Source organism: Salarias fasciatus, chromosome 23, assembly GCF_902148845.1.
Source record: "Salarias fasciatus chromosome 23, fSalaFa1.1, whole genome shotgun sequence".
NCBI lineage: Eukaryota > Metazoa > Chordata > Actinopteri > Blenniiformes > Blenniidae > Salarias > Salarias fasciatus.
The window spans coordinates 17,853,594-17,865,262 of record NC_043766.1 but is presented as its reverse complement, the minus strand read 5'-3'; the positions used below and the strand labels follow the sequence as shown (position 1 = coordinate 17,865,262).

General features: G+C 42.6%; 1 protein-coding gene across 2 annotated transcripts in view; it reads right to left on the bottom strand.

Annotated features, from left to right (window-relative positions):
- cacna1ea (calcium channel, voltage-dependent, R type, alpha 1E subunit a) overlaps window positions 1-11,669 on the bottom strand; it is a 108,515-nt gene that overhangs the window by 23,829 nt on the left and 73,017 nt on the right. Inside the window, exons 10-21 of one of the 2 annotated variants that reach the window (XM_030082442.1) lie at window positions 11,164-11,279; window positions 10,894-10,947; window positions 9,523-9,564; window positions 8,176-8,271; window positions 7,785-7,994; window positions 7,492-7,604; window positions 7,154-7,266; window positions 3,195-3,326; window positions 2,688-2,757; window positions 2,358-2,475; window positions 1,900-1,967; window positions 1,519-1,610 (exon numbers count right to left, since the gene is read on the bottom strand). In XM_030082442.1, coding sequence (XP_029938302.1) covers window positions 1,519-1,610; window positions 1,900-1,967; window positions 2,358-2,475; window positions 2,688-2,757; window positions 3,195-3,326; window positions 7,154-7,266; window positions 7,492-7,604; window positions 7,785-7,994; window positions 8,176-8,271; window positions 9,523-9,564; window positions 10,894-10,947; window positions 11,164-11,279 — 1,224 coding nt within the window. The remainder of the gene's footprint in view (window positions 1-1,518; window positions 1,611-1,899; window positions 1,968-2,357; window positions 2,476-2,687; window positions 2,758-3,194; window positions 3,327-7,153; window positions 7,267-7,491; window positions 7,605-7,784; window positions 7,995-8,175; window positions 8,272-9,522; window positions 9,565-10,893; window positions 10,948-11,163; window positions 11,280-11,669) is intronic. The other variant, XM_030082443.1, reaches the window with a different exon arrangement.

Sequence of the window (11,669 nt, the reverse complement as noted above, 5' to 3'; positions counted from 1 at the left end):
CTTACACAGTCCAGCCCTCAGTTTGCTCACCTACATCTGTTTTTCTCTTTTAGTTTTAAGCATTCATTTATTGAGCATAATTTAAAAAGGCCTCAAGACAGAGAAACAGAGAATATGGAAAGTAATTACCCCAAAAAGTAAAGACACGTGTTTGAGAGATACTTGTAATGTAACAATGCTGCTTAGGAAATGATCTTATGTTGTTGCAAAGCTTGCTTATGTCCATTTAAAGTGATGACACTCTTGTAACAAACATGCACTTTTGAATGACCTGCAGAGATGAGTATGTCAGTTACACCCATTTAAAATTTGTCAAAATCTTTCCAGCCAATAACAAAAGAGTTCCATTCTGCACTTGATTGGAAGAATCATGTTCTGCCAGAACAGTCTGGAAAGCGCTCACACATTGCTGTGGGATGGAAGATGTTCTGAAACCACCATTTCTCAACAAGTACTGTCATAAACAGTAAGCCCACGCTAATCCCTCAAGTGTAAAACTGTGTGAAGATCAGAAGTTTAGAAAAGGCAAGAACAAAACAAGGGTCAACAGTGAAGGTAGTATAAACGGCAAGTTGATCTTCCAACCATCCCATGAGGACAACTCACATACCAACATTGCTGCTCATCTCATAAATACATTTCCCAAATGTATTACCAAGAACCATTTTTACAGTTTAGGGATAGTCTACTGCACAATCCTTCCTTAGGTGCTGTGTTTACATAACCTCTTATTGGTGAAAAAAAAAAGTTTTCTGGTAGATTCTTCTACATGCCCATGCAACAAACTGTACCCCAAAATAAAGCGTGCATATGGAGGAAGAGGTGCTCACTCCTGTTCATGCACATGCACTTCCACCACTTATGACAAGGGAATATAAATTCAGCTCCTGAGAGAGAAAAAAAAAACATCTATTCTGCAGACTGGAAACCTGGGCATTGAGAAAACAAGGTTACTTAGAGAATAATACTTCATTTGACTTCCCTACCTAGTAAAGATGTATATTACCGAAATGGACACACCACCTTCATTTGGACAGCACTCCTGTCTCCATGATGACAAAATAAGCACCTCCCATAGTCACGTAACCAAGGAGACAAAGACATCAATTTGGAACAAATTACAGTGCAGGGAGCCTGTAGCCTGTGGAGGCTTGATGGCCTTTCATTGAGGATACAAAAAATTAATCTGTAGTGGGACAGCACGAAATACTGGTTCTCTCCACATTGCCTCAGTTAACACTTAAGTGCTACAAGCCGACACCTACACATCAGAACAACTTGAAGCTCCAAATGACAACCACTAACATCTATTTATACGTTTTCTACATACTGTATAATCCAAATCTACTGCAGAGTGCCTATGCTGGAGGCTATACAGCAGCGCAAGAGAGGTGTTACACTGTGGGCAGCTTCTATGTACCCACTCCGTAGTGGAGGAAAGAAGAGCGAGAAAAGAAGAAGACAGAGGAAGAAGAAGAGGAGGAGGTCAGGCAGGAGGGAAGAACATGCAACACTTACTCTGAGGACATGAAGGATGACAATGGGCCGACCTCCTTCGCCTTCTGCAGAGCATGCTTCTGGTTGAATGCAGCCTCGGCTTCCTCTTCATCCTGATCAAACAAATGAAAAAGCAAAAGTCATATGAACAACTGTGATAGCGGTTAATGCTAAATTATCCCACCAAATCAAAGTGATAAGAAAATGAAACTCTGCATCGCACTGTTGGGGAATTGTTCTTCACTAAAGATGAAGTAATTAAGGGCGCTTTCACACCAGGCTAGTCTGGGGATTTGGTTGGACTGGGAAAGGAAAGCCCAACTTTTCACAACTTCATTGGGCTTCGATTGCTTTCACACCTCCACAACAACATCACACAATTACAAAAGTCACTTCCATTACCTTTGTAAGTTCTTGTGCGTTGGCTAAGTTATCCACAGCAATGGCCAAGAAAACATTCAGTAGAGTGTCTGGTCACAGTCGTGTTAAAGATCAATACGACTGACAGCGGTGCTTGACTCGTCAGAGAAATAGAAAAAAAACATCAACATATATGCACCTCAGCTGCCCGCCATAATTATACTTCACGTCATTTAAACTCTATCCAGCATTTTCAGTCAGGAACTCCTCTCTCTGCTCCAAAAAAGCATGTGTTAATCATGAGCAATAAGTTTAATCATGAAAACCTCAAGACTAATAAAGTATCACATTGATTTAAAAAAAAGTCATTGCTTTAATGCTAACACTCTCTTATTATCAAAATTAGGCCACAGTGTGAAAATAAGGAAGCTCTGCACATGAGACTCTTTCACATTTTAATCCTTTATGTCTTCTGTAGCATGAATAATTCATAAGGATACAGTTTCCAAAAAGAGTGAGAACTATAAAGTAGACCGATGACCACATGCCAGACTTTACTCCTCCTTGAGAGCGAATGCCGTTGTACATCACTTCGTTCCAGTCCTCTCCAGTCAGTATCTGTCAAAACACACAAAACGGCACCCCAAAAGAGAGAATTTAATCTATAAACTGCCTTGACCATTGGTCAGGGACTCAGCTGTGACATTATAACCTTCCAACAGACAGGCAATTTCGAAATAACATTTTGTGCATACTGTGGTGTATCAAATATACGTGAAAGGTGTATTTCTGGAGTGCAGAGCAAAAATGCATCAGGCTTAATGTCAGACCTGAAAGACGGTCATGATAGCGGCAGGAAAGGTGTCAAAGTTCGTCGGGGTGTACTCTTCAAAGATGAACCTGTGAAAAAGATGTGAAAATATATGCTCCATCAGCCGGAAAGATGACTGTCAAGACTGTTCAGCTGATGTTCCTTGGTTTTCTTTGCATCTGTGCATCTGTGTGTGTGTGTGTGTGTGTGTGTGTGTGTGTGTGTGTGTGTCTGTCACAAAGGCAGATACTCTCTTCTGAGCTTCCTCAATGTCTAACAAAAGCAACTTTGAAAGGGACGCTTTAACATCTGTTCTCATCTGTTTTTCAATAAAAATGAATGTTATTCAACGATAAAGGTTCATTCTCCTTTGAATTGAAATAATGAATGTGTAAGTATTGGAGCTACAATAAATGAAACAGTCAATTACTTGGCCACCGTAGACCACCAGACCCCTGATTGGGAGTCACTGCACTCATCTATAAGCATTGGTATTTTACTTAAAGTACTGAATGTGATTATTTACCTTCCACCAAAAAGTTGCATGCCGAGGAGTGCAAAGACGACAATAAATAAGAAGAGCAGGAAGATCAGGGAGATAATGGACTTCATGGAGTTCATCAGAGAGACGACTAGATTCCTCAGTGACGCCCAATATCTAGACAGTAAGAAGACGACAAAGATCTCATAAACACAAATCATTTTGCAAATTAGCATGTGCTGTCAGCTGTTCTGGGAAACACCTCTCCATTTATCCTCTATAGCTACTTAAGCCAAGTTATACGGTTTCATGGGGTCCCAGCTGACATTGGCAGAACAGTAGGCAACACGTTTGACAGGTCATCTCATTCCAGAGAAACACAAGAACACACAATTACAGCTCCTTTAAAGTAACGAACAGCTCAAACACTTTGAGTTGTGAGAAGAAATTTAACTCAGAGCGAGTATATATGCACAGAAAAAATGTGAAAAAATTTATCGAAAAGACTATTTCATCAAAAGTTCTCAAAGTTTCACACCAATGAGTACAGAATAGCTTCTCATGCCACTTGTATGCCGTGTTCACGTTTAGAAAATCGACAAAAAAATTCTGGTGTGTGCACTCAGAAAGAGGGGAGGTCTGCAGACTGAAAGAGCAATAACTCTTCAGTCTCACACAAGTCAAAATCAACCGAAGGAAGGTGCCGATTTATAAAGCTGTGAACAGGTCAGCATTAGGAGTGGCTTTGTGGACACTGCAGGAGACATAAATTTACAAGTGAAAGATACCTTTTTTTGCTATGTTTTCTTCAATATCCGTCACAAGTGAATGAGCAATACAGAAATTCCAGAAATGTTTCATCAATTTATTACCTTTTAACTGTATGTACTTACAGTGCATTTACAGTCTTGATTTTGTTTATTCCTTGCTTAGTTTCAACCAGTATTCCCGTATGGATTGTTGTGTTCTTGTACTTCATGCTGCTCTGCTTCTGTTAGAGTTCTTTAGCTTAGCTATATGTGCCTGTCTGGTTTCATATTCCATATTTCCTGTTCGGCGTTCTCAAAGCTCTCGTCTTCCTTCAGGCTCCCCGACTATCCCTGATTGTTGTCTGCCGTTCCCTGTTGTTTCCCCCTTCACAGTTTATACATATGTGCTGCACTCAACCCTGCCAGTTGTCAATTTGTCTGTGATCTTCCCTGCATCCTTTGATTTTTCTCCTGGCCCACTCTGTTGATCCTTCTTGGTGTTTCTTGTCTGTTGTCACTACATCTCTTACCCAAGGTTCAAAATAATGATACGATATTGATCTTCTGACTCTCTGTGAGGGGATCCAGGAGGACTTGACTTCAAATGCTTCAGTGCCTCTCTCTATAGGAGTTCAGAAGGACCTGCCTCTGCCCTTCTCTGAGGGGGCTCAGGGAAAACCCACCTCAGCCCATATCCAACAAAGTCAAGTATGACCAAAAATTCCTCTTTTCGCTCACCCATCCATGAAGCGTTCCTGAAGGACCTATCTCTGCCCATCTCTGAGTCCATCCAGAAACATCCACTTCCATCTGTTCTGATGCCTGGTTCTGATGGGGTCTAGGTAGACCTGATTCTGCCCACATGTGGGAGTCCAGGAGAACCTACCTCTGCTCTTCTCCAAGACGATCCAAAAGGACCCATTGTCATCTGGGTCCAGGTAGAACCACCTCTGCCCACTTATATGGGGGGTCTAAGAGCACCTGCTTCTACCTTTTGAACGTCGAACAAATTCTGCCTCTTCCAATCTTTTAGGAGGTCCAGGAGGACCCACTTCTGTTAGTCTCTGTGCCCATTTCTGAAAGGATCCAGGAAGACCTGACTCTGCCTTTCTCCAAGAGGGTCTAGATTAGAAGGATCCATTTCCATCTGTTCTGGTGCCCATCTCCTTGAGGGTCCTGGAGGACCTGCCTCTGCCCTTTTCCAAAAGGGTCTAGAACATATGTGTCAAACTCCAGTCCTCAGGGGCCGGTGACCCTGCATGTTTTAGATCTCTCCTAGTTGTAACACAGCTGATTGCAAATGAGGGGCTCCTGATTGGGCTTTTCTACAAACCTGAGGACCACATCAACATGAGATTGAGGTGCACTGCAGCAGGGAGAGAACAAAAACGTGCAGGGTGCCAGCCCTTTTAGGATTCAGTTTGACAACTCTGGTCTAGAAGGACCTACTTCCAACTGTTCTGGCTCCCACTTACTGAGGGTCCCATAGGAAATGCCTCTGCCCTTCTCCAAGAGGGTCTAACAGGACCCATTTCCATCTTTCCTGTCGCTGATCTCCCTGATGGTATCAGAGGTCCTGCCTTCGACCTTCTCCGAGAGGGTCTAGAAGGACACATTTCCATCTGTTATGTTGTCCTTCTCATTGAAGGACCCAGGGGTCCTGCCTCTGCCCTTCTCCAACAGAGTCTAGAAGGATCCATTTCCAACTGTTCTGGCACCAATTACCTGAGGGTCCCGGAGGACCTACCTCTGCCCTTCACCGAGAGGGTCTAGAAAGACCCAATTCCATCTGTTCTGTCGCCCATCTCCTTGATGGTCCCGGAGGACCTGTCTCTGCCCATTGCTGAGAGGATGTAGTAAGACCCATTTCCATCTGTTCTGTCGCCCATCTCCTTGATGGTCCCGGAGGACCTGCCTCTGCCCTTGTGCGAGAGGGTCTAGAAGGACCCATTTCCATCTGTTCTGGTGCCCATCTCTCTGAGGGTCCCGGAGGACCTGCCTCTGCCCATTGCTGAGAGGATCTAAAAAGGCCCATTTCCATGTGTATTGGCACCCACCACCCTGGGGGTCCAGGAAGACCCGCCTCAGGCCTTCTCCAAGACGGTCTAGAAGGACCCATTTCCATCCGTTCTGTCGCCCAACTTCCTGATGGTCCCGGAGGACCTGCCTCTGCCCGTAGCTGAGGGGGTCTAGAAGGACCCATTTCCATCTGTTCTGGCGCCCATCTCCGTGAGGGTCCCGGAGGACCTGCCTCTGCCCGTAGCTGAGGGGGTCTATAAAGGCCCATTTCCATCTGTTCTGGCACCCTCCTCCCTGGGGGTCTTGCCTCTTACCATCTCTGACCGAGTCCAGTCAGACCTGCCTCTGGATTTTGGAGGACTCACCTTGACATGCTTAAGTCCAGGTTCTCGAGGCCACGTGTTCAGCCCCAGAAAAGGGTTTTTTTTGCCTGCCACTTTCAACCTTCTGCTCGATCCTTCACGGAGCTGTCCGCTTGCTCCATTCCCATGACGCCCTCCCGAATGGCCTTGATTGTTTTCAATGATCCAGGTGACTCTCCAAAGAGGTCGAGTCTCAGCCCCTGTTGATACTCTTTAGACACTGTTTGTGTTGGACATTTCTTCATTTCTTGATATGGACGATGAGCCCTCATCTGGATCCACCTCCTCCCACGCAGCTTGTTTCACTTTATTAACAGTGTAACTTTCTTCCCTGATCTCTACTAATATCCTGAACTGTCAGCCACTCCCTACTGTCCCTTCACTCTCAGTGTGTATACATATTAAGTCCTGAGTCCTTTCAACTGCCAGTTTACCTTTGACCTTAACTGTGATCATGCCTGTGTCTCAAGCTATTCCTTTTGGCCCAGTTTGCTAATACCCATCAGTGTTCCTCATCTGATTTGTGAAATGTTTGTTTTCTCATAACTGACCTAGTCAGGCTTATACTCATTGATGCACCTGCTATGTCTTTATGTTTGCTACTTTATTCTCATTCCAAGTGTTCTTCAACTTACTTCAGTCTACCTGCATCTCACTGATCCTCCCTTCTTTAATATATCAGCTCATATTCTGTGAGCCACAAAGGAAATGTAATAAGTTTTCTCATATGTTGTATGAGGGTTACATATACAAAACTGCATATTGCACCAATATGTCAATGGTGTAATTGCTGGTGTGCATTAGTAAAGTGCCCTTTGCAGATAAAATGACATCTTAACAGATGGCATAAAGTGAGGAAAGCTGGAGTACTAACTTGGTGATCTTGAAGATCCTCAGCAGACGGAGTGCACGCAGGACACTGATGCCAAAGGAGGTGCCAGGCCTGAAGAAACCCCACAGCACTTCAAAGATACTGCCAACAATTACCTATAGAGATGTCCACACAAAGAATACAATCTTATATTATAAAGAAAGCATATTGGAGGTTATGAACATCATGGGGGTGGGGGTGGGGGTGGGGGTGGGGGTGGGGTTGGGTGGGGGTGGGGGGCAAGGGAAAGGTTATCCACACAGAGCCCAGAACACAGAATGAATGCGACATAATTCAGCATCTGAATTTTGAAACAAACAAATGATGAGAGAAGTACTTACACTACAGTCAAAGCAGTTAAAGGATGAGTGGAAGTAGAGGCGCGGCCCCAAGCTGTACATCTTCAGGAACATCTCAGTCAGGAAAAGAGCAAGAAACAGAAACTCTGCGTAGTCTAAAACAAAATAAAATGCCCATATCACAATGTTACAACGTACATTCACCCTGGGATTGGAATGACCAAACATTGCTAAAAGGAAAACTTAATGAGCAATAACAACAGCAACTAAAACAGCAACCAGCTCACTGGCACATTAAGGATTCCAAGCTGCTAATGGCGTGTGGTGTGACTCACAGAGGAAGATGGACAGCCAGTGGGGTTGATTGTGGTGAACGATGGCGACACACAGAGTGTTGAGAGCAACAAGGCCAAGAACTGTCCAGTAAAAGGTGTGTGTCTTCACCACCCGCCGGATAGAGATTCGCAGGAGACGCTCCTTGCGGCGAAAATATGCAGTTGGACCTCGCTTAGCACTCCTGATACTAGCTGTTGCCATGGGGATTCCTTTCAGGATAAGAGGAGTTGGAGAAAATCTGTGGACTAGCAGCGCTTGTATGTTTCTTTGAATCTTGAATTGAAACCAGCATATTTAAAGCAGCATCCAAGATACATCTCCAAAGCAGAGGCAGACCCTTTTGACACTAGAAGTGATAATATCTATGAGGCTCTCCGTGTATCCACTCACCCACAGAGGAGATGTCACCATATTGCTCCTCCCCTGACTGCCCTTGACCCACCACCTCCATGCCCCTCCTCTTGATGGTGGTGGCTCGCTTCAACACTGCAGACAGAGCAGATTAAACATAAAACGTAATAGAGCAAACTGTTCAAATTGCAAAAAAAAATACAGCGTGAGATTAGGGACAGAACACTATGAGGGTAGTGACACAATGCCAAGTTTTGGGCTTTGACCAAAAACAGATGCCACCGTTTGCTTAATGGCATCAAGGTAAATAAACCTATTTAAAAAGCAGCGAGTGATGCGAGACTCTATTGGAATGCAATTAATTTTTATTTATTCATTTATTACTATTGTAAGTCTTTCTTAATGGCATGTCAACACAGCCCCAAACTGCTTTGTGCACAACCACCCACACATTTCAAACTCTTTTCAAAGACATCCAAAGTTGGATCAAGGCCATGTGCAAGTTTGGCATCTGATAAAGCAATGAAAAGAACTTATGGAGCAACTGATGAGATTAAATCAAAACAAAAGTCATCTGCCTGGTAAACTAACTTTATGAAGTTTAGGCAGAAAGAGAAGATGAAGCTCGACGGCGCTGCAGCTAAATGAGAGAAAAAAAAGTACATCTAATGCTTGTGTAATGATCTACAAAACTAAATGCAAATCTTCGGAAGCTATTTCATGATCTCCATCATGGTAAACCATGCTCCAAGGTGACTTTGCATTCCATGCATTTGTCTAATTAGAGCTGTGTTCAAGTGCTGTCATACTGTATCGAGACACATCGTGCAGTGCACACATGCCGAAGTGATTGTGACGCGGGTGTCTTGACCTTTTCAGTGAGTGATGCGTTTATGAGTCTCTTTCATCCTATCCTTCCACCACTGACACATTCCCACTACTCTGATCTCTGAATCTACTTGCGGTCAATATTTGCTTGGGGACTTTTTAATAAGCTACTAATCAAACACACACACACACACACACACACACACACACACACACACACACACACACACACACACACACACACACACACACACACACACTGCTACTTTTTCAGTCCACTGGTTACTAAGGCAACAGCAGTGTGCCTCCTTTTTTTAATCAAAGCTCTCACAGCTTCTGCATATATTTCCACCACAGCAGCTGGAGCCGCTGTTTGTTTTGTAAACAGATTTGCATTGGACAGTTTATTTTAATGACAGAATGTCCTTGTATGACTAGCATACTTGAACAAGAGTCTGTTTCATCTCTGTCAAAACATGTGTGTCACGGCAATGTGTGAGTGACGAAATGAATTATGACGCTTGTGAGGCAAAGTGCAGAAGAGAGAATGATTCTCACCATAGACACCACCTGTACTCCACTCTGGGAGCCTCCTGAGAGCTGCCAATCAATCAACATTTAGTAAAAGCTCTGCTGGTTTAGTGGAGAGGAAATGTCACAGTAGGTATGATGAGGGTCAGCGCAGCACTTTGCTGTTTGTTGGACAGGCTGAGCTCAGTGTGAGCTGATGATCTCTGGATGGTGAGATGCTATCCTGTGAGTGATTTCTGCAATTGTGCCACAGCGGCAACACAATGTGGACAGCTCAAAAGCAAAACTGATAAAAGAGTACAATATTAACAGAAGGATATTGAGAAATTCTTGCATTATTTCAAAGCTAACATGGCTACTTTGATAATATGATAGAAGGATTTCTAAACATGCGGTCTCGCTCACAATGCAAGGCCCAGGGATTACATTCTTTGATACTGAACTTTTAGAGAAAGGTTTATGCTAAAATTTCAACCTTGATAATTGCTATACTATATATATTTACTGTAATCCAAAATATTCACTGCTGCCAGTGAGAGTTCTTCAAGTATTTGATCAAAAGTAATAGTTTTGCTGCCAGTTGGTCAGGAAGGATTTAATGTAATGTACGTATCATAAATGTAAACATTTACATTTGAACACTTTGAAGACTTTGTAGATGAAACAAATGTTGCAAGTGAAGACGCTAGCATTTGAATCTTCAAGTGAATTTTCAATGCTAATTTAACACCACAGGTTGATGATGTCCACAGGTTAATAACTTTCTCCTGCAGCAACAACACCATAGATTTCTTTCTTCTTCTTTTTTTTTTTAACTAAATGTGATATAGCTTTTTATGTACTGTACATAAAGGCAGTAAATAGACAAAATAAATTTGATTCTTAAAAGATAATGAGGTAAATCAATATTTACCTAAATTATTATTTATTTTTCAATATGTATCAATTCAGCTTGTCGTATTAATTATATTAAATAAAATTCTTGGACTTAAAGTTACTGTTAGGCACAAAGCTGGAATTCAACCTTTTTGACAGAAACACCTTGAAAATGTTCACAACATTTCTTAAGCAATTATTTGATAACACTTTAGGGAAGTCTGAAAGAAAAATATGATGGCTGGAGCTAATAAATACATTTGAATATTTACTGTTGGCCTATTTGAAAATTGATGAGTTGTTTTAGTACGAACCACGCTGACGAACGGGCTCATTGTGTGATATGTCACTCATTGGAACTCAAAATCACAAATATCTGCATTCTTAAGTTATAACATATGCCTATGCAGCCTTTAAAAGCATATTTGCCAGCATAAAAATGAAGCATGTATTGTAATGTTAGGTAAGCCAAGAGTGTTCATGTACAATGAAACCAAGTGAATGAGATTTCTGTGGACTTGCCATCAAGGGCAGAAGGTCCTGGATTCTTATTCTCCTCGGCCAGCATCACTTCCTCTGGAAAACAAGAGCAGACGGGAGGACATGATGGCCCAAACGAAACGGCATCTTTTGTAACCATATTCAGAATTTAGTTGTTGTAAAGAAAAGGGTTGACAGGCTGCATCAGATACCACTGCACTCAACAACTGAGGGGATTAGTGGTCCAGAGAAATATCGATTGTTGTCTCTAATTGAGGCAAAAAGCTATTCTGTGACTGAGATTAAAACCACCTGCTCTGTCGATCCAGGCCCGGTAGCCGTTGAGCTCCCTCTCAATCTGCTGTTGGCGCCTCAGCTTCATGAAGGCCCTGCGGTTTTCCACCCTCTCTCTCTCCTTGGCAAATTCCCTGTAAGATCAAACCAATCCATATGATGTACGCACTCTATGAGAGGGCAAGGATTTACTGTTGCAGTAAATGATTCTTCTTGGAGATAATCATAAGAGGAAAAGCTGTTGTTGTGTTGAGCTAAGCTTCTCTCCTTGTTCATTTAACCCACTGGGCAGATGACAGTGTAAGTTAAATGATATTTAATTTCTCTCACTGTAAAAGAAACAGTGGATCTACCAGTAACGTTGCAGTAACAAAACACAAGTTACTTTCACAAACAACAACTTTTGAAACTGTGTGATTCGATTTGAAAGCAACCACATCTTTTTACCAATCAGGAAGAGAAAAACACTTCAGCATTTTGGCTTCAATATCTTGTAAGTGAAACTAAACTGTTTAAGTTGTATA